General features: G+C 41.1%; 1 protein-coding gene across 5 annotated transcripts in view; it reads left to right on the top strand.

The window, feature by feature from the left end:
• Window positions 1-13,261, top strand: part of nadka (NAD kinase a) — a 37,415-nt gene extending 24,154 nt beyond the window's left edge. For 2 of the 5 annotated variants that reach the window (XM_014135408.3, XM_045693140.2), the window contains 9 exons: window positions 3,703-3,832; window positions 4,121-4,229; window positions 4,790-4,875; window positions 5,044-5,146; window positions 5,309-5,433; window positions 6,061-6,160; window positions 6,671-6,828; window positions 10,026-10,108; window positions 10,479-13,261. In XM_014135408.3, coding sequence (XP_013990883.1) covers window positions 3,703-3,832; window positions 4,121-4,229; window positions 4,790-4,875; window positions 5,044-5,146; window positions 5,309-5,433; window positions 6,061-6,160; window positions 6,671-6,828; window positions 10,026-10,108; window positions 10,479-10,626 — 1,042 coding nt within the window. In that variant the 3' untranslated portion in view covers window positions 10,627-13,261. Of the gene's footprint in view, window positions 1-1,423; window positions 1,757-3,702; window positions 3,833-4,120; window positions 4,230-4,789; window positions 4,876-5,043; window positions 5,147-5,308; window positions 5,434-6,060; window positions 6,161-6,670; window positions 6,829-10,025; window positions 10,109-10,478 lie in introns of those variants that run through there. The other 3 variants (XM_045693139.2, XM_014135410.3, XM_014135409.3) reach the window with 3 other exon arrangements.
• Window positions 13,262-23,750: the final 10,489 nt, after the last annotated feature.

Genomic DNA, 23,750 nt, shown 5'->3' with positions numbered 1-23,750 from the left:
TCCTGACCTGCTAAGCATTCAAGATGTAACTAGTACTTTGAGTTGTCATGGAAAATGTTTGGAGTAAAAAGTACAATATTTTATTTAGTAATGTAGTCAAGTAAAAAAAAGAATATAAATGAAGTACAGATACTTAAGTACTTTACACCACTGCCTACCAGTACTCCTTGATAAATACATAACTGAGTAGCAGTGTAGGTTGATGGTGTGCTTTAGAGGGAAGACAAACATGAGCGGGTGGTCATCCTTTCCTCTTACCACAGAACATCAGACTGCATTTTCTATTCATTTCCCGGCTTTTCTACATGTTGATGAAACTCAAAATATGCTATTCTGTTCTTTTGAAATATATTTTTATTAGCATAATAATGTCTTACTTTATGATGGTGTAGGCTTATATTTAAATTGAATCATAAGATGCTCTAAGGGTGTGGCTATTGAACTCGTTTAGGCCTGGCTATTCTAGTGTTTAATTGGTTCTTTAGCCATGACTGGGAATGAAGGAGGAATTTCTCTTGCAGAGGTGAACGTGTGTGTGTGTGGTCTCTTCATTCACTATTTGACAATTGATTATATTGTCACCCCTCAGACTATTATAAAGGTAATCTTGTCTTTAGATAACATCTGTTATTAAATGTGTGAAATTTGTTTAGGTTTAGTTTCGATGGGCCATTATCAGCTGGACAGGCAACTGACGTCCTCCTAAAAATGCTTAACACATTCTGTTTATCTCAATTCTTACAATGTCAGTGTGTTAAATAGACTTATTTAGGAAAAGTCAAGGACTGGGGGAGATATGACTTAGAAAATGGCAGAGATATTACATTTTCAAAATGGAATGAAGTTCAGAAGATGTTGGTGGGTGTAGGGTGAATTAGTCTGTTCATGACTCAATGCTATAAGCAATAAGACCTTTAACTTTTTCCTGGTAAGCCATTTCCTTGTCTGGGTGGGTGTGTCCATTTTAAACTATGTAAGAGAGATCGACATAGTGACACTGGGGACTGTGTAGTGATGGACTATAGAGAGAATCCACGCCCAGAGAGATCCACACCCTTAATATATCTGGTATGACAAAGAGCAGTCTTTGACAGGCACTTGTTTTGGGATGGCCCTTTTATGTAACAAAATATTTGTTTACAATTTAACTCTTCTAAAATGTGTATTTGAATACAATGCTTAAATTTAGTTTTTTTTCTTCAACATAGCAGTATGTGGTAGTTGAAAGTATTTTGTTCTTACTGTATATGCCCTAGGAAACCTTTTTAGGTTGGCCTACCTGGGGAAAATCCACTTGACAATTGGCTAGCTGTGTTATGATATAGAACAATGAGAGGGTAGTCTTCCCTTAAAGGGGCAGGTCTGTAGTGGTTGTGGGCGTTACTTGTGATGTCATCTTTCAGGTCTGTCTTAAGATGAGTGAGCGGTTTGGGTCACTGGCAGAATAGAGATTTAGCTTTAAGACGTTGTTGTGTGGACAAATATAGACACAGCAATTCAAGAAGAATTAGTGACTAGTGTGGCTTTCCTGGTGTTTTGATGAGGGGGAGCGATTGAAGACAGCTCATGGGAAGACTGTACAGAGCAGAATGAATTGTTTTGCTTTAGATAGTGGAATCGGTAGACTGAAGAGCAGGTAGCAAGGCAAAACCTGGCAGTTATTGCCCTCCCCTCATCACATGCAGACAGACATGAAATTCAACCAGTGTGTGCAACAGCAAGCTCTGGAGAACAGCAACAACAAAGTGTGGAAATGGTAAGAATATTCTCGTTCCTCTCTCGGTCTGCTGACAGCGTTTCTCAACAGGAACATGGTGGTGCCAGTAATGTTTGACTGAATTTTTAACCTGCATTGTCTTCTATTGTTAGCAGTAAGTTTTGTTTTAACGCATTTTCTATGTGAAACATCTATCTCAAAAGAACACTTTGATCTCACACAAGGTCTACAGACCACCTAACCACAGAACAATGAGACAGATATTTCACTGGCTGTGTAAATGTGAAGCATCCGCTTGGCGTTTCTACTCACTACCAAATATGGTAGTGAGAGGAAGCCCAGTGGCCGGCAGTGGTGGAAGGAGATGGATTTTGGCCGACATTCTGCGCATTTTCTCATCGACTTAAACATTTTATCTTAATACAGTTTTCTGTTCCCAAAGCTAGAATCCGTTATGAGCAGAGTGGATTAAGTTTTGTAGACTTTACCCTTTGCCAAATTTAAAAATAATTGTTTAGGAGTGCAAAGGTGAATTGAGTCGTATCACACGTGTACATCAGAGTAGTCATTCCCTAACAGAAATATGCAGTTGCATGCTAGAACGGGCCAATAGGATTTCGCTTGCTCGTCCACTTCCTTGTTAGTTCTGCACACTGACTAATTTGTTCCCATTGGAAACGACAGGCTGTGGTCTATCTTGGCTTAGTTATAAAAACATCTTTGGTCTAACTATGGTTTTCCCTAAATTAGGCTACTTTGTAGATTAGTTTGGGTTTTTGTTTGAATCGGCCATTTGAGTTTTCAGTTAAGGTAATGTCTAATCAGCTCACAAAGTCTACAATGACTGATAAAGCCAATCACAGGCAAGTGAAATGATAAATTACAAGTGCAAGTTCTACCGCTTACCAATTGATAAAGTATTTGAGTGTATCTGTAAACCTTCAAAAATGTACATGACATTGGAAATGTGAAACAAATACAACAGTGGAAATTGACAAGAAAAATACTTCCTTATTATGTAGTGATGGGGGAATCATTTTTGACTATGTATCGTTTTGACTATCGCAATATTATTTTTTAGCTTGTTGGCTGTACCTGCACCAAAACAGTATTTTTCCTTCATAGCTTGTTCTCCATTTTATTTTTAAATAGGGAGCCAATACGTTTTCAGCACTTATTTCCATGACTGATCAAAATCGTTCTCATGGCTCTCTCTTGTCCCTCTGCAGCAGACATATGGTGAGCAATATGTTTGGACCATCGTATAGCAATACATATTGTATCAGCACCTTAGTACCGTGATAATATTGTATCGTGAGGGCCCTGGCAATTCCCAGCCCTAGTATTATGACACCAAAGCATTTAAAATCTGAAACCCTTAATCAGGGTGTTACTCCTGCACCTTGGTTGGAACGCAAGGTCCCTGTGATGAGTGTAAATGTACTGGTCCCTGTCTTGACCCTTTTGAACTCTGATGTTGCTAGACTAAGCCCTGGCCAATAATAGTATAGGTGTTAAGCAGCCCTGCCTCTTATCCAACTGGGCAAACACAAACCGTATGAAGTAACACTGAGCCAACAAGAGCTCGAAACATAGCTATTGAGAGCTCACCGTGCCCAAACCAGAAATGTTCCACAGCCGCAAAGCTTACAGGTTACAGTAGTGTGCAACCATGATATAATTACAAATGTGCTAACTATTTATTTATTTACATACTGTACCTCAAGATGTCAAGGTGAACAATGACTTGATAAACTATTGCTCTTAGCTGTATGTTTACAAATGGTGCTCCACCAAAATTGTATAATTTTGGAAAGCCCGATTGGGTCAATGAGTCATGCATGTCTCTCTATTAAGGAACAACATTTCAATGTTGCTCTTTATTGCTGCAATCTTTTTGATCAAATGATGAGTGATCAAATTGTCCAGTCAATTATTACCATTTGAAAAGATATTGATTAAATGTGGTCGTTCTCGCCATGTAGGCACATTCAGGACCCAGCCAGTCAGAGGCTGACGTGGAACAAGCCTCCCAAAAGTGTCCTTGTCATCAAGAAGATCCAGGATGCTAGTCTACTGCAGCCTTTCAAAGAGCTCTGTGTGTTCCTCACAGAGGTAGGACATCTGCACCTTTTTCTTTTGCTGAGTCCATCTAGTCTCATGTTATAGCTTCCTGCACCTTAGCGGCCTGTGTGGTATATTACTTCCGTTTCATGAGAAAGTCTGCAATGAAGTCCCTGAAAACAGAAGTATTAGTGACTGAGAATTTGTATACTTTTTTTACCCCACTAGAAAGGAAAGCTGCTTGTAAACTGTAGTCGGAATATCCTTTCAACCGATTCTTCTTCTAAAGGGTGATTGCGTGTTGCTAATGCATGTGTTTATACTTGTGCGTTGTTCTAGCAGAAAAACATGATTGTTTATGTGGAGAGCAAGGTTCTGGCGGACACAGCCATTGCGGGCGATGAGAGCTTTGGGGCCGTCATCCAGAAGTTCTGTACCTTCAGAGAAGGTGAGGAGACCACTAGCCATCAGAGGACTGGGTTGTATTGATTAGTGCACACCGTAGCACTTTTATTTACATCAGAAAACGAGTAGGCATTATCTTATGGGAGAGGTTTAGGGGCGGCAAGTAGCCTAGCGGTTAAGAGCATTGGGACAGTAACCAAAAGGTCGTTGGTTCGAATCCATGAGCTGGCAAGGTGGAAAAATATGCAAGACTGTTAACCCCCAACAACAACTGTTCCCTGGGTGCCGAAGACGTGGATGTCGATTTAAGGCAGCCCCCTGCACCTCTGGTTCAGAGGGGTTGGGTTAAATGTTGAAGACACATTTCAGTTGAATGCATTCAGTTGTGCAACTGACTAGGTATCCCCTTTCCCTAGTTCCTTCCTATTTTAGTCAGTTTTCTTCCATTTGGTGCCTAGTGAATACGATCCTGATTGATGATAGATTGATCTGTGTGACTCTCTAGCTAGTGATGTAGTCAGGATTGTCTATGGAGCTCTAACTTTAAGTAGAATAGCTTTCTCTTACGGACATGATCCTAATGTGTTTGTATGCACTGTTCAGATCTTGATGACATTTCCAATCGAGTGGATTTCATCATCTGTCTTGGTGGAGATGGGACCTTACTTTACGCATCGTCACTCTTCCAGGTATACATTTACAATATTAACATCTTGTGGTATAGTAAACACATTCATTTATACATTTTTGAGTGTACTCTGTGTGAATTGTACTAGAATAATTCAGCAACTTGGTTGTGTATTGATTTGTATCAATTTAGCTTATTCCATAGCGTGTGTATGCTCCTGTGTTTTCAGGAGAGCGTTCCACCTGTTATGGCCTTTCACCTGGGTTCTCTGGGCTTCCTCACACCTTTCAAATTTGACACCTACCAGTCTCAGGTCACCCAAATCATTGAGGGTACGTTGAGTGTTTTTTTTCCCTTCTTTAGCCTCTGCCTTATCTAATTTCAATAACAGGAGCCATGCTCTCATCATTTCTAGCAGGTAGGTTAACCTCTTTGTGCTACTCTTGGTTTAACGTGTGTGTGTCTCTTTCGGTGTGTGTGTTTCTGCTGAGCAGGTAACACCGCCATCATCCTGCGCAGTCGCCTGCGGGTGAGAGTGGTGAAGGAGAGCCGAGAGAAGAAGAGCATCATCATGACGAACGGTGACAGTGAGGGCAGCCGCAAATCCATGCAGTACCAGGTGAGGTCTGCACCATACACCTGGCTGGTTATGAAATCCTAGTTTTATGGTTCGTACCACAATAGGTTCCTAGCGTCATGATGACTTGGCACATCTCATGCTTATTGTCTTTACTGTGTGGTCACTGGGTGTTCACCTATTGTTGCGGCGTGTTGAACAAACATGCAGTCATCGGGTGCATGTAGCAGACATGAGGCGTTTCCTCTGGTAATGTTCCCACTGCCACAGGCCTGGCCACAGATCCCAGTGGGATGATAAAACACCAGGAAGGTTCAAATGTACCACCTTTTCTGGGGTGTGTAGGGTGGCAGCAGTCAGGTCTTGTTTCACTTCCTCCTTATTTGTTTGATGTAATCCGTCACAGGGATTTGTTTTTCTGAAGGTTCTAACAATCCACGCTTTTTGCTTCCATTTTGGCCTATGGTGCTATCACATCATGGGGTTGATGTACGTGAGCTACGTGGGATGTTTGAGTTGTCATCGTACACACAGTCCCTACTTCCAACTAAGTGGACTTTGACAAGTCATAACATATGGCTGTGTTGAAAAAGGGTTCCCAAAGTGACTAACAACTTGGCTAGTGCAGTATCTCTGGTTAACATGGCTCTGGGTGTCTTGGTCCAACAGGTGCTAAATGAGGTGGTGGTGGACAGAGGCCCGTCGTCCTACCTTTCCAACGTGGACCTCTTCCTAGACGGACACCTCATCACCACGGTACAGGGAGACGGTGAGTAGTAAATTCCTCAACCTGCTGCTACTGGGTTAAAGGATTACACCCCATCCGTTTTGGCTGCTTCACTTTTATTTCCCTCTTAGATGTTTCACTAATATAAATACACTTTTATTGTTAATGCATCTCTGACTTTAAGTTGTACTTGAGTTTAGATGATGTAACTGGTCGCCATACTATTGTTTGTGCTACTGCTTACTGCCTGTGTTCAAGCCCAGAGTGCAAACAAGCACCAGTGGTACTGATGGTCTATTAGTGCTGCAGACTGTTGGACTGCAGCTTGCCTTGTTAGTAGAGCATAGACTTAACTCTACCATCTGTCCTTGACTACTGCCTAGTAACTCCCTCTCTGGAAGCCTCAGGGTCTGATGTCAGAAGTATTTCCCTTGTCTTCGGGAACGGTTTACTGAGTTTTGGAACTGCTTTCAGCTCCTTGGTGTTTTTAGGCGTGTGTCACTTGAGTGTTTTAGGGGGTGTGCTCAAAGAAGTGTCTGTGTGTTGTCTCAGGTGTGATAGTGTCCACTCCCACGGGCAGCACGGCATACGCGGTGGCGGCTGGAGCCTCCATGATCCACCCCAACGTGCCGGCCATCATGATCACCCCCATCTGCCCCCACTCATTGTCCTTCAGACCCATCGTAGTGCCTGCTGGGGTGGAACTCAAGGTAAACACACACGCATACAGAACCAGTCAAAAGTTTATTTTTACTGTTTTCTTTATTGTAAAATAATAGGGAAGACATCAACTATTAAATAACACTTATGAAATCATGTAGTGACCAAAAGTGTTAAACAAATCAAAATATATTTGAGTTTCTTCAAAGTAGCCACCCTTTGCCTTGATGACAGCTTTGCACTCTCTCAACCAGCTTCACCTGGAATGCTTTTCCAACAATCTTGAAGGAGTTCCCACGTATGCTGAGCACTTGTTGGCTGCCTTTCCTTCACTCTGTGGTCCAACTCATCCCAAGCCATCTCAATTGGGTTGAGGTCTGGTGATTGTGGAGGCCAGGTCATCTGATGCAGCACCCCATCACTCTCCTTCTGGGTCAAATAGCCCTTACACAGCCTGGAGGTGTGTTTGGTCATTGTCCTGTTGAAAATAGATGATAGTCCGGATGGCGTATCGCTACAGAATGCTGTGGTAGCCGTGCTGGTTAAGTGTGCCTTGAATTTTAAATAAATCACTGACAATGTCACCAGCAAAGCACCATCACACCTCCTCCTCTATGCTTCACAGTGGTAATCACACATGCAGAGATCATCCGTTCACCTACTCTGCGTCTCACAAAGACACCATGTTTAGAACCAAAAATCAAAAATTTGTACTCATCAGACCAAAGGACAGTTTTCCCCCAGTCTAATGTCTGTTGCTCGTGCTTGGGCCAAGAAACAAGTCTCCTTCTTATTGGTGTCATTTAGTAGTGGTTTCTTTACAGCAGTTCGACCATGAGGGCCTGATTCACGCAGTCTCTTCTGAGCAGTTGATGTTGAGATGTCTGTTACTTGAACTCTGGGAAGCATTTATTTGGCCTGCAATTTCTGAGGCTGGTAACTCCAATGAACTTATCCTCTGCAGAGGTAACTCTGGGACTTCCTTTCCTGTGGAGGTCCTCATGAGAGCCATTTTCATCATTGCGCTTGATGGTTTTTGCGACTGCACTTGAATAAACGTTCAAAGTTCTTGAAATGTTCCGTATGACTGACCTTCATGTCTTAACCTCTCTGGGCGTCCCACCCTAGTCAACAGCCAGTGGAATGCCGTGGCGCGATATTCAAATACCTTAGAAATGCTATTACTTCAATTTCTCAAACATATGACTATTTTACACCATTTGAAAGATAAGACTCTCCTTTATATAACCACACTGTCCGATTTCAAAAAGGCTTTACAACGAAAGCAAAACATTAGATTATGTCAGCAGAGTACCCAGCCAGAAATAATCAGACACCCATTTTTCAAGCTAGCATATAATGTCACAAAAACCCAAACCATAGCTAAATGCAGCACTAACCTTTGATGATCTTCATCAGATGACACTCCTAGGACATTGTTATACAATACATGCATGTTTTGTTCAATCAAGTTAATATTTATATCAAAAACCAGCTTTTTACATTAGCATGTGACTAGCATGTGACTAGCATTCCCACCGAACACTTCCGGTGAATTTACTAAATTACTCACGATAAACGTTCACAAAAAACATAACAATTATTTAAAAAATTATAGATACAGAACTCCTTTATGCAATCGCAGTGTCCGATTTTAAAATAGCTTTTCGGTGAAAGCACATTTTGCAATATTCTGAGTAGATAGCCCGGCCATCACAGGCTAGCTATTTTGACAGCCACCAAGTTTGGCACTCACCAAACTCAGATTTACTATAAGAAAAATTGGATTACCTTTGCTGTTCTTCGTCAGAATGCACTCCCAGGACTTCTAATTCAACAACAAATGTTAGTTTGGTTCCAAATAATCCATAGTTATATCCAAATAGCAGCGTTTTGTTTGTGCGTTCAAGACACTATCCGAAGGGTGACGCGCCCGGCGCGTATCGTGACAAAAAATGTCAAAATATTCCATTACCGTACTTCGAAGCATGTCAAACGCTGTTTAAAATCAATTTTTATGCGATTTTTCTCGTAAAATAGCGATAATATTCCGACCGGGAGTCGTTGTTTTCGTTCAAAGACTGAGAAAGTAAAATGGACTCTTCACGTGCATGCGTGCGCCCGTCTCATTGTTCTCAGATCGACCACTTACCAAATGTTTTTGGTAAGTGGTCTACTGTTTTTCAGCCATGGACTGCAAAGTCATCATTCAACGTTCTGGCGCCTTCTGAGAGCCTATGGGAGCCTTAGAAAATGTCACGTTACAGCAGAGATCCTCTGTTTTGGAAAGAGATGACAAAGAAGGCCAAGAAATGGTCAGAGAGGGCGCTTCCTGTTTAGAATCTTCTCAGGTTTTGGCCTGCCATATGACTTCTGTTATACTCACAGACACCATTCAAACAGTTTTAGAAACTTTAGGGTGTTTTCTATCCAAATCAAAAAATTATATGCATATTCTAGTTACTGGGCAGGAGTAGTAACCAGATTAAATCGGGTATGTTTTTTATCCGGCCGTGCAAATACTGCCCCCTATCCCCAACAGGTTAAAGTAATGGACTGTCGTTTCTCTGCTTATTTGAGCTGTTCTTGCCATGATATGGACTTGGTCTTTTACAAAATAGGGCTATCTTCTGTATACAACCCCTACCTTGTCACAACACAACTGATTGGCTCAAACGCATTAAGAAGGAAAGAAATTCCACATTAACTTTTAACAAGCCACGCCTGTTAATTGAAATGAATTCCAGGTGACTAGCTCATGAAGCTGGTTGAGAGAATGCCAAGTGTGCGACGCTGTCATCAAGGCAAAGGGTGGCTACTTTGAAGAATCTCAAATATAACATTTTCATTTGTTTAACACTTTTTTGGTTACTACATGATTCCATATGTTATTTAATAGTTTTGATGTCTTCACTATTATTCTACAATGTCGAAAATGGTAAAAAATAATAACACACACACATTCAACGTAGATATTATCTATTTACCGCTCCTCTCCACAAGCCATTAGCATTTACTGCTCCTCTCCAGAACACATTTGCGTAAGACAACACAGGCAATAACCGGTAAGAAATGACCAGTCTGACACACAGCTAGCACAATGCGTACCCTTCAGTTGTCACAGGTGATGGGAATTTGGAATGAGGGAATTGCTTGTAATACACACACACTTTAACAGAGCATTTTCTGCTGAAGACTTTTTGTTGTCTTTGACTGGTTGTTTTTCTGCTCCGTCTGTCACGCTCAGATCATGCTGTCACGTGACGCCAGAAATACGGCCTGGGTGTCGTTTGACGGGAGGAAGAGACAAGAGATCTGCCATGGAGACAGGTGGGCAACCTTTTGACCCCTCAATCACTGCAATCACCACCGAACATCAAACAAATGCTGATGAACATAGCCTGACACACTTCCGCAAGTCGCCTGAATACACACACTTATGTAATTATATTGACCCGTTTCATGGACTCAAGCCAAGAAGGTCATGTCACACGATGTTCAGTACAGGTTTTCCTTTATTTAGGCAGAGAGAATTATTCCTTGTTGCTGAAATGCTCGCAGCCCATGTCATTGATTTACCTGTAACAGCGTCAGTCTGTCATTTTCAAGTAATTCTTTGGGTGATTGTGAATACCTGGCATGCCTCCCACTCAATACTTGACTGCCTTTGCTCTTTATCTCCCTATTGTCTCATCTCCAGCATTACCATCACTACTTCCTGCTTCCCTGTTCCCTCCATCTGTTTCCGGGACCCCGTGAACGACTGGTTTGAGAGCCTGAGCCAATGTTTACACTGGAATGTGAGGAAGAAGCAGAACTACCTCAGCTCAGAGGAGGAAGAGTTCTGAGGCCAACAAACTCGCCTCCCGGTGACGCTATGTTGACCTTTTGGGTGCGTTCCAGATATACAGATTCTGCACAGTTCTTCACGGATGAAATCCGATCTTTATAATACCTGGACAAGTGTTTTAACATACTAGGATACGACGTCAACATGATATTTTGATATCCTATATCTGGAATGCACCCATTTACTTCAGTTGGATTCCATCAGGTAAATTTGCAACTAATATCCTCCGGAGATGATTTGCATTATTTTGTTTTGGTTCTAGAATGAATCATACCTTACTGTTAAGAATTTCACGCCCTTTGAAAAAGATTGTCGAAATTGCCTTTTTATGCCAACAACCAGATAGTCTCACGGGTTAACTTAAACCTGGATTGTTTTCAGTCAGACATGCGACACAGTAATACTGAGCTAGGGATCAAAACCATGATATCAAACCTCCTGATAATGATTGTTAAACTTGGCCGATGAGATATAATGTGGTCTGTTTTATCACTTTGTCTATTGTTTCGTGGCGTCTACAAGCTATCGGGGACAAACCTCGGCCCTCTTAAACCATGGACGTTGTTTTGTTTAGCTTGAGCGACGTGAATGCTAAGGGGCTCCCAAGCTCCTCAACATATAAAACAGATATCGTGACTATTGTCAGTGGGGTTGTTCGTCAAGAACCAATGTTCTTGGAGATGATGGGGATAAGGAATTAAATGTATGTATTTTTTTTATACAATCCCTAACAAAATTAGGTATTATTATTATTATTATTATTATTATTATTATTATTATTATTATTATTATTATTACTACTACTACTTCAGGAATAGCAGAATAATTGCATCTACTCTGCAATAATGAACTAAATGTGTAGATTGTGCCTTCAACTCGTAACTATTACATAGATAATTGCTTATTAAGGTTTACATAACTTTAATTTTCTTAATGGTATTTACAGCTTAGTGCAAGTGTAGCATAACTATATCTTCAGTATTCCTCTCTCTGCAGTTTGTCTGCAGTGCAAGCCATTTCAGAAGCTTCAGTACATGTTCATCTTACGTTAACTACTTTGTCTACAGCAACGTTGTAGTTTCTGACCATTTTAAATGCCAGAACATTATGGAACAAACATTAAGAACTAAAGTCCATTCCAGGTGAGATGAGACCACAACTTGATTGTATTCATAGCCTCACTGTAAAGCCATAGATCTACTATGTCGTTCATTTCAAGGTAATTCCGTTGTTCACAATGAAGGCAATTGTGATTCTACAGGGTTTTACCACCCAAGGCAGGGGTAGGGCAACCCTGGTCCCGGAGTGCCGTGGATACCTCAGGTTTTTTAGTTTACGTATTTATTTTTGCTTTAGACTTGGGAGGACAGGTAGATGGAATTTAGCCCATCAATGATACTGAATAATTAGCTCAGTTGGCGAGGTGATGAGTCTGGTGTGGTGCCTGGATGGACCTAAACCCTGCTGTGCCTGTGGCACTCCAGGACCAGGGTTGTCCGCCCCTGACCTATGGTGTCAGACTTATTGCAGTATGATGAGAGATTGAAGGCATTCATATACCAGTAGTAGGTGTTGGCCTACCTTACCAAATGAGACTAATTCTCACCCCCTCTGACTGCCCAGCTCAGAAATACCGACTTGATAATATAATAAAATATGTTATGATGGTTTGAGGGTTTTTCTTCTATCCTAATTGGCTTTTCGGGGGGTGGTAAAAGATACGATGTGATAAAATGGACATGTTTTTCATATAACATTTTCTCAAGGAGTTATAATCTTGAACTATCAGATGCTCATTTTAGAGACAACCAATTATAGTTTATATGAATTTAATACCTTGTGAATTTGCGTGCTAAATGTACTTGTTCGATGAGCAAGTGACATTTCCCCCAATGGAAAAAGTGGTTTAAGCTCTGGATACCAGCGCACCACACTCTGCAAGAGGACCAGCTCATTCTAACTAGTCAATCAATCATTCCTTTATTTTCTCATTTATGATGCTTCAATAAGATGTTTTTTTTATATAACCTATATGTTTATTAACCAGTTTGCACTGTATCATTGCTGAAATATAAATCTCTTTGGTACTTTTTCTATATTGATATTATTGATTGTCTTAAGGCTTCAGTGCAGGTTAGTTTCACAATCTATTCTCTTAAAGTAGAAAAATATGAATTTCCTCTAACAATTGAATTTGGAGTGGAGTCTGTTCATCAAGATTGAATGACAGTCCCTTCAGTTGTTAGGGGATATCGTTTTATAAGAGCAAACATTTGAAAGAAATGTGTTTTTCTTTATTTGCTACTATACTTTGTTTTTCAGTGAGTACAGTATCCTCTACTGAAGTAATGGCAGTCGTGGACTTTGCCTTACAAACCAGCCGATAGATAACGAAAGAACCAAGATTTTTACACTGAAATCATTTAAGCTTCCCCAATGTGTGATACCTTTATGGTTCCTTTTGATGCTTTCTATGTCAAGTCTAATCTTCAAGTGCTTCTCACTGTGTTTTGTAGACTTCTACATCTCTGTGGTCCTATAACTCTTTTGTAATGGTACGTTTTGTAAATATTGTTTCTGAAATGAATTCTGCTATTTTTCCAGAGCACTTTAATAAACCGAGAGCCAATGAATTGTCGGGAAAGTGTGAATTTATTTGTTTGGTATTATTGGTGTGCCTTGTTGAGACATTAATTTGCTGCATATTGGTTTCATCTGATGAATTTTAACCCTTTTGTAGGTGTCCAGGAACAAGGAAATAGACAACACAACCTACGATTTATTACCCATTGAATATTTGAGGAAGTAATCTCTTTCCCAACAGTGCACTCCTCTTCCTGTATTTCTTTTTTTTTTTTTATTAAGCAATAAAGGAGTTTACTGCAACGATTTTGTTTTGTAATTTTGAGAACCTGTAGTTTACAAAAACACAATGGGTGGTCAACCAAATGTATTATAGTGCAGCAAAAAACCTAAATAGATGATCATGTCAACTGGCTATCAACAATGTGAGCAACTTTTAATTGATATAAGGATTAATCAACTTCAGTCAATATATTTCCTTTTAAGAGCATAGAAAATTGAAATGTCAAATAGTTAATACATTAACGTATATAAAAGAATAGATCTTATCCACAAACGGATACATCTCAAATGCTAATAAAAAGTTGGCCGTATAAAACTTAGCAATCAATTACATAGATGGGGCTGTATTACAATACCACTCTGAATAATTTTTTGATTTATATTACTACAAGCACGCTAAGGTAAGTGATCATTTGCTAAAAGGATTATGGTAAAAGCAGCAGACCCTAAAAATAAAATAATTGTGCTGAATAACTGCACTGATTTAGTATTTCTGTAATTCTTTCAGTGATCAGAAGTTGGATTGTGCATGCTGTGGCCGAGCATCTCACTGTATGTGTTGTAGGCACACTGAAGGGTAAGCGTCAGCCACAATCCTCCAGAAGTAGGTAAAATGTGATGAAAAAGTGACCGTGTGTAGTACACTAGACTCGCATAATAAATTATAACCAGTGGTGATGCTCATCAGCTTTTATAAAATAATCAGTTTACAATATTTTGCATGACAGATTCTTGTCTGTCACAGGCAGTGGAATCATCCAGTAAAAACAGACCAGTCAGATGGCCATTTGAGTGCATTTCTCTCCAGTTCCTAACTTCAAACATTGGTTAGAACCAGAGTTGTTACAAAATGATTGAGAAATTTACAAACAGCTAATCCGTCCTGTGTAACCGTAGCCATTTCCTTCTCACAAAGGCAATTTACACTTGTCCGTTAACACTGGAGAGAGAGAGAAACATAAGTACCCTGATTAGTTAGTCACACAAACCATGTTTCAATCCAGTTTTCATACCCTAAATAAAAAAAATCCCCACAGCTGTGAAGGAAACAGGAAGTGTCGGTACAATTTTATACATGTTGACCGAATTTGTTCGTTTGAAATGGTGGCATTTTTGTGTCGGTAAAATGTAATTATACAACAAACTGCGGTGGAAACGATTTATTGCGCAATTGTTCATAGAATAACCATGTCGAGGTCAATTTGCAGTCACACGATGCTATGATGTGGTCCTCCAACTACGATTTGAAAAAGCATACACACATTATTAGATGAAATAAATTATGAACTTCACAGGGCGATGAAAGTGTAAGGGGATGTGCTTGATGCTACTTTCCAATAAATATTAATACAATTTATAGTTTGAGGTTAATACATAAGTTGGAGCTATTTACTTTTTTAAATATTGTCCCATGAACATTGTGTAATTTACTGATGGTAACTAGCCCCATAGGGATATCGAATGTCAAACCAACTTGACCATGGGCATTACAATCGGATTGTGTGCAGCTGCACTCGGATTTGATTATTACTTGGATGCTGTGGGCATGTGGAAAGGTTTGAAAGAAACCAACCCAAGGAAAACTTACTTTACCCTTCATTCCGTGACCATTGTTTTTCCAACTCCGTTTTGGACAAGACTGACTTTATGATCCAAATGATCTTCTTTACACTTTGTGGTCAATTTTGACACTATTAAATGTTAAGTAATGACTAGAATTGATGCCATACAGGCCGTTTTCAAAAATAAGTTGCTTTTTAGGGGCAGTCGCTCTAAGCCAGAAGTGTTTATGTGCACTATGTCATCACGCACAGCCTTCTATCCGCAACAAGTCAGTTTGATGGAAATAAACCTCTAGTGGGAAAATTAACTTTTTTTATGCAGATTTGATAATAGCATGAAATTCTGTTGCAAATTGGATGGAAACCTTCCAACAAAAACAAGTAGTTGGTCTATTTTTCGATTTCCGTCAGAAGTTCTTGGAATGACTTTTACTGTGCCCATAACAAAAATGTGTTTCTACAAATGATCCTTAAATGTGTCAAAACATTGTTTGAAGTTATGTTTGTGTGTCATCTATGAGCCTTGTTCTTGTCTAGCCTGAATATCCTGAACTTCCAGTGACTTCTCGTAAACAAGCAATGGATCAGGTGAAGGAAAAATAAGCTATACTCTACTCACTCCTCTCCAGGCCCTGGCCAGAGCTGCGCGCCAATCGGAAGAGAGCCCAGAAGAGCACGCCCTTGATCAGCACTGAGATCACTGCTCCTGTCACAGCAGCGGTCTCCAGTGTGTACATCTTGTCCTGCCCCCAATGTGTACTGATCTGAAATCAGAAGACTGGTCATTTGAAGTGGATCTCTGAGCCAACCACCCACCACACTTCCTCCAAAGACCTGATTCGGGATCAGTTCAACCATTGGCTTTCACAGCTCACCCTGTACATCAGGTACAGGAAGTAGGCTACCTCTGGCACATTCTGAAGGATGAAGACCCAGACCAACTGCTTGGGTTCTTTTAAAACCTGGAACAAAGGATGGATTAACCTGTTATTGCGCCATACTTGTTTTACATGAAGTATGCACCTCATAAGTGGAACTCCAGTCTCCTTTTCACCTCTGAACACCTGATTTTCTTAACAAAAGGCACATCTTAATAGGTGGTACAGGTAAGTCATGACATAGCACAAGTGTGGGGGGTGGGGCTTTCCTCTTTTGTTCTCTATAGTGCTTCTATTGTTCCTCAAGCAAGTGGGGAGGCCGATGACATCACAGATTCCCATCAGACCAACTCCTTGAATGCCCTACTCATTGAAATTGTCTAAACACTTTCTTGCTCAAAATGTTTTTTTGTTTTTTTTTACCCTTTAGTGTGTGTACTTTACTGTATTTATACTTCGAATAAATGTAAATGTAATGTAAATGAATATCACTGGAGGACATCTTTAAAGGTTAACATTCTTTCCTTCTATTGAGTTCACATGCTTTATGCATAGTATTGTGTAATATTGTATTGTGAGTTATTTCTGTACTATTCTTCACATACTCATACTGTTTATGCACTTGTAGCTACTCATATTTTCAGTGCACACCAATGATTCCTTTTTTAAATTTGTATTCTCTTGATACTTGTTACCGCAGTCGTGGGGGCTATCGCAGTGAGTAAGGCAGGCCCAGACCACTCCAAAGCCGAAGATGATGTGGTTTGTGAGGGACATGGTTGTGCCTGACATCATGATCAGGATGCAAAGGCACAGCTGACAGAGAAATGTCAAAACCAGCCAAAGGTTAAACCAACTACCGATCCAGTACACCTCCATCCCAAATACCCTGGTACCCTGAAGTCAATCACATATATCTGCACCACAGATCAAGGCCACACCTCGTTAGAATGACACCATCTGTCGGAAGACAACGGCCTTCGGGTGCCAGACGTGTTATGATTAATGTGGAATGCGGCAGTGCCTGAGCGTGTAGGTAAAATGTAACCATGGAGAAGCACAGGTTGAGCAGGAAGTACTGCTCCTGGATGGTCTCCAGAGCTCCGCCCACCCGGAAGGCCATCATGTTGGGCCTCTGGATGAGCAGCGTGGCGCACAGGACATGGGCCACCACGACCACACACAGGATGCATACAAACTGCACCTTCCACAAAAGCGCACACACAGGCCTTTTCTTAATTGCATACTCCTTGACCATCACTCCTCGTCTCCTCAAAACCTATTGGAGGAGAAGGTAAGAGGGGCGGTACCTCTGGATTTCTCATCCAATGGGTTTTTCAGAAGGAGATGAGAGGCCATCGAGTCACTACTGCCGCTACCAAAGCAGTACCTGTGGCATAAAGACATGCACAGTCATATATATGGTCATTATTGAGCTGTGTTCAATAGGAAGAAACGTTTTGAAACAAGGAGTTACTACCTGAACTTGTCCAATGAGCGCTCAGATTGTTATTTTCTGTTGAAAAACGTTTTGCTATGGTGTACCGTACTGAACATGACCCTTTAAAAAGAGGTTGGTTTAATTTTGTAGGTCCACATGCAACATACCACAAGCAAGTTCTTTTTATCCTGGACTGGAAGCACCATGAAGTTGACCACAGAGCGCATCATGACCATCAACACACTGAGGACAAACACTATCAGCCTGTTCTCCTGCAGGATGCCCCTGGTGATGTAGTACAGTGGGGGGAAAAAAGTATTTGATCCCCTGCTGATTTTGTACATTTGCCCACTTACAAAGAAATGATCAGTCTATAATTTTAATGGTAGGTTTATTTGAACAGTGAGAGACAGAATAACAACAACAAAATACGGAAAAACGCATGTCAAAAATGTTAAAAATGGATTTGCATTTTAATGAGGGAAATAAGTATTTGACCCCTCTGCAAAACATGACTTAGTACTTGGTGGCAAAACCCTTGTTGGCAATCACAGAGGTCAGACGTTTCTTGTAGTTGGCCACCAGGTTTGCACTCATCTCAGGAGGGATTTTGTCCCACTCCTCTTTGCAGATCTTCTCCAAGTCATTAAGGTTTCAAGGCTGACGTTTGGCAACTCGAACCTTCAGCTCCCTCCACAGATTTTCTATGGGATTAAGGTCTGGAGACTGGCTAGGCCACTCCAGGACATTAATGTGCTTCTTCTTGAGCCACTCCTTTGTTGCCTTGGCCGTGTGTTTTGGGTCATTGTCATGCTGGAATGCCCATCCACGACCCATTTTTAATGCCCTGGCTGAGGGAAGGAGGTTCTCACCCAAGATTTGACAGTACATGGCCCCGTCCATCGTCCCTTTGATGCAGTGAAGTTGTCCTGTCCCCTTAGCAGAAAAACACCCCCAAAGCGTAATGTTTCAACCTCCATGTTTGACGGTGGAGATGGTGTTCTTGGGGTCATAGGCAGCATTCCTCCTCCTCCAAACACGGCGAGTTGAGTTGATGCCAAAGAGCTCCATTTTGGTCTCATCTGACCACAACACTTTCACCAGTTGTCCTCTGAGTCATTCAGATGTTCATTGGCAAACTTCAGACGGGCATGTATATGTATTCTTGAGCAGGGGGACCTTGCGGGCGCTGCAGGATTTCAGTCCTTCACGGCGTAGTGTGTTACCAATTGTTTTCTTGGTGACTATGGTCCCAGCTGCCTTGAGATCATTGACAAGATCCTCCCGTGTAGTTCTGGGCTGATTCCTCACCGTTCTCATGATCATTGCAACTCCACGAGGTGAGATCTTGCATGGAGCCCCAGGCCGAGGGATATTGGCAGTTCTTTTGTGTTTCTTCCATCTCCGAATAATCGCACCAAATGTTGTCACCTTCTCACCAAGCTGCTTGGCGATGGTCTTGTAGCCCATTCCAGCCTTGTGTAGGTCTACAATCTTGTCCCTGACATCCTTGGAGAGCTCTTTGGTCTTGGCCATGGTGGAGAGTTTGGAATCTGATTGATTGATTGCTTCTGTGGACAGGTGTCTTTTTTACAGGTAACAAGCTGCGGTTAGGAGCACTCCCTTTAAGAGTGTGCTCCTAATCTCAGCTCGTTACCTGTATAAAAGACACCTGGGAGCCAGAAATCTGATTCAGAATTCTGATTCAATTCTGATTGAGAGGGGGTCAAATACTTATTTCCCTCATTAAAATGCAAATCAATTTATAACATTTTTGACGTGTTTTTCTGTATTTTTTGTTGTTGTTATTTTGTCTCTCACTGTTCAAATAAACCTACCATTAAAATTATAGACCAATAATTTCTTTGTCAGTGGGCAAACGTACAAAATCAGCAGGGGATCAAATACTTTTTCCCCCCACTGTATATGCAGAACACTGGAGGAACGGAAAGAAGACTGTATCACACAGTCTTTGGTGTAGGCGGCATAATCAGGATTTCACCATAGCACACAATGTTGACATGGGGGATGATCTGAGTCGGGGGTTGCATTTCTTTTCTCTGGACATTTCATCATGTGTTCATGCCTGGACACTTCTGCTTTCAGGAGGGGCAGGGGTGGCTGTTGATTAGGTCATACGTTTCCAATCTGTTGCTATTGCCACTAATGTAAGTCACGCCACTTACAAATTCCAACCAGTTGGATGAGGGATACAGTGAAGTCGTCCTCATAGCTGTACTTTGCCTATAGATGTTTGTCAGTGTGAGGGCCAGAGTGCCATCAAAGAGGCGATGATGAAGCAGAAGTAAAACTTCAAGCATGAGAGCTCTGACTAAGGCTTTATCTCTAGGGTCAAGAGAAAGCAAAGCATATTGGCTTTGTTCACTGACACCTAGGCCCTATTCAATCAAAACCTGGAAAATTCCTGAGTAAGACTTGTGCTGTGAAAATTCTGATTTATGATTCATGTGATAATACAAAAATGTGGCACTAAAAGGAACTTATCCAAAGCTTTTCTTGCAGTTCAGGAAGAATGTTGAACTGAATAAATAGTTAAATGTGACAAAAAGGTCTCTCTACTCCGTGTATAAGGAGAACAGGTGGGACGTATACTGACCGGGCCACGTGGTGATGGGATCAGTTCCTGGTGCCTTGGTCTCAGGTTTGGGGATGGAAGATCTGAGCCCTCCCATTGCTAAACAATGGACTGAAATAGGAATATACAGTATGTGGATATTAGTTACAGTACAAGATGGTAACAAGTTCACATGTATATTGTATGGCTGATACATAATAATATGTTAATTGAACCATGATATTACTTAAATAAACATATGACTGTATGCTTTTATTCTGGGCTTGGAGAAATGTGCACTGATTTGCCCAATTTTGGGGAATTTTACTCACTAGCACTCCTAGAGCATAATGTGTTGCGGAATACACCTTCAACGCCTTGATTACACCGTTAGCGTCATTGTGCAAAATAGTATGCAGCATCATCTGGATATTTGTGCAACAAAAGTTCAACATTCACCTTCTTCCACCATTTCTGTCAAGCTATCTACACATACAGTTTGACACATACGTTTGATAAATCCAACAAATGCCCCACACAGAGCGTGCGACAACTGTCTCTGCGACGAAATGCTGTAAGGCAAACACAGCGTTCCATTGGAATGATGATCGAGGCGTAACTCCGCAGTTTACATAGGGGTACACACCTTGTAAATAAACACACCTGTGTGCACATGACTGCAGTACTGTATGGAGGTGTAAAAAAAAACTTGTGACTTGAGGACGCTGGACACAATTTCATAGATGTGATGTTAGTTTTATGTTGATAAGATGAGTATCTCCATTTCTAAGTGAAACAGCAGCTAGAGAATCTTATCTTGTTCTTGATGTTTCTATATCTCTGCAAGCACTCAGGCCCACATTTTCTTCTGAATAAACATTTCTTTTTTGGGGGGTTCTGTAGCACCGCTAGTACCCGTGGCTATGGTTGGGGACCACAACAAAATTTGAACTCATCATGGGTGGCTGCATTGGCTCGCAGGTCTGCATACCCACAACTATACTGTTACGTTCCCCAGTTTCTGTGTTGTGGTTTGTGTATTTTCATGTATGTATTTCAGGAAATGGCTTCCTGAAATTCTCCAAGCAGCTGATTGGTCGGCCCCCATTGTTAATTGGAGAGCTGACCCCGCCCCCTCGTCAGGACGCAGCTGTCTCCAATTACCAACTCCTTCTGAAGCTATATAAGCCAGTGTTTTGAGCGTGAGCGCGAGAAAAAAAATATGTTGGTTGTTACTAAGCGATTTGGTATGTACTATGTTAGTTGTTGCTGAGGTAGCTGATTGGTTATGTCTGTTATGTGTCAAATAGAACTGTTTTTGATTATTGGAATTGTTACTTACATTTGTTATTCTGTTTCATTTGTTCCCAGGGGGGAAGGGGAAGGCACCTAGGGAGTGCTTAGGCAAGAGGCCCGCGGCCATACATAACCTGTAGTAGTTTGTCTATGCACACTAGGAAAGACCTGGGTGGACCATCCCCTGTATTTATGTTGGTGCACCAGGTGGTGCTAGTTAGGTAAGTAGTGGGTAGGCAGGTAAGGTAGGAGAGGGGGCTTTGATATTTACTTTCTTTGCTTTGGTTCCGTCCAGCCCCTTTTCCCCAAACTTACCGTGCGACGGAATAAATTCCCTGTAAACGGTATTCTCTGCCTTTTGTCATCCTTACTCACACCTACAGTCCCATACCTTTCACACCACGGAGAGTTGAGTTGTAGCAGGGTGTTGCGTTCCCTCTTCCGAGAGGCGTGCGTAACATATACCCACACATATATTTTGCCATGAGGCAGAGAAAAATGTAGCAATGTTATAACTAATTTCATGCAGTTCTATGAATTTTGCCATGGGGCACAGAGAAATGTTCCTTTTACAGTTCATTTCCTGCAATTCTACACATTTTGTCATAGGGTGGAAAGAAAGGTTTGCAGTTTTTATTATGATATCTCACTGGGTGACTAACAAAATCAATGATGGCCCCCAGGTTGGTAACTTGACCATGATTACAGCAAATTTAGCTAGCTGGCTACAAGATTAATTTACAATCTAAAAAATGTTAGCTAATTGTGTGACTAAGTGACTGACAAGAAAACTGCTGAAGCACAACCAAATTTTGAAATTGCATCTTGTGTATTCTTCTATTCTAACTCTAAACAAGTTAAAATAAAAACTCCACTTTGTCCATGATAGCCAACAGATGCTCATCATAACACACCCCTTCTTACATGTGTCTCATGGACAATCAATGGACCTACAAAATGGGGGTCGGCCGCCAGTACAATAAAACATTTTTTTAGCACAACCACTTAAAGAGATTGAACTTGTAACATATTCTACAAATTGAAATTAATAACATGTCATATGAATTTAAAAAAAATACCCACATCATACAAATTGAAAATATACAGTGCATTCGGAAAGTATTCAGACCCCTTGACTTTTTCCACATTTTGTTACGTTACCGCCTTATTCTAAAATGAAGTAAGTTGTTGCTGCTTAATCTACACACAATGACCCATAATGACAAAGCAAAACCGGGTTTAGAAATTTTAGCAAATGTATTAAAAGTAAAAAAATGTAACATTTACATAAGTATTCAGACTCAGTACTTTGTCGAAGCACTTTTGGTAGCTATTACAGCCTCGAGTCTTCTTGGGTACAACGCTACAAGCTTGGCACACCTGTATTTGGAGTTTGTACATTCTTCTCTGCAGATCCTCAAGCTCTGTCAGGTTGGATAGGGAGTGTTGTTACACAGCTATTTTCAGGTCTCTCCAGAGAGATTAGATCAGGTTCAAGTCCGGGCTCTGGCTGGGCCACTCAAGGACATTGAGTGTTGTCCCGAAGCCACTCCTGCGTTGTCTTGGCTGTGTGCTTAGGGTCGTTGTCCTGTTGGAAGGTGAGGTCCTGAGCGCTCCGGAGTAAGTTTTTATCAAGGATCTCTCTATACTTTGCTCCGTTCATCTTTCCTTCAATTCTGACTAGTCTCCCAAAATTAAAAAAAATCCCCACCGCATGATGCTGCCACCACCATGCTTAACCATAGGGATGGTGCCAGGTTTCCTCCAGACTTGGCATTCAGGCCAAAGAGTTCAATATTGGTTTCATCAGACCAAAGAATTCAGAGACCTGAATCTTGTTTCTCATGAGAGTCCTATATATGGCTTTTGGCAAACTCCAAGCGGGCTGTCATGTGCCTTTTACTGAGGAGTGGCTTCCATCTGGCCACTCTACCATAAAGGCCTGATTGGTGGAGTGCAGCAGAGATGGTTGTCCTTCTGGAAGGTTCTCCCATCTCAGAGAAACTCTGGAGCCCTGTCAGTGTTACCATCGGGTTCTTGGTCAAGTCCCTGACCAGGGCTCTTCTTCCCCCCCATTGCTCAATTTGGCCAGGTAGACTCCAATCAAGTTGTAGAAACATCTCAATGACGATCAATGGAAACAGGATGAACCTGAGCTCAATTTCGATTATCATAGCAAAAGGTCTGAATACTTATGGAAATAAGGTATTTCTGTTTTTAACTTTAAATAAATGTAGAAAAAAGTCTAAAAACATGTTTAGGTTTTGTCATTATGGGGTGTAGATTGATTAGGATTCTTATTTATTTAATCCATTTTAGAATAAAACTGTAACATAACAAAATGTGGAAAAAGTCAAGGGGTCTGAATACTTTCTGAATGCACTGTATATATTTGTTGGCAGAACATAACATATCATATGAAATGGTGTACCATTGAGAATGATAGAGGCCTATAGTGGCCAAAAGGTGGTAGTAGTATGGGCAGCGCCATTGATGACTTCCACC

The sequence above is a fragment of the Salmo salar genome, chromosome 13 (genome assembly GCF_965601325.2).
Source record: "Salmo salar chromosome 13, fSalSal1, whole genome shotgun sequence".
In the NCBI taxonomy this organism is placed as follows: Eukaryota; Metazoa; Chordata; class Actinopteri; order Salmoniformes; family Salmonidae; genus Salmo; species Salmo salar.
This window is presented reverse-complemented; position numbering and strand designations above follow the sequence as displayed.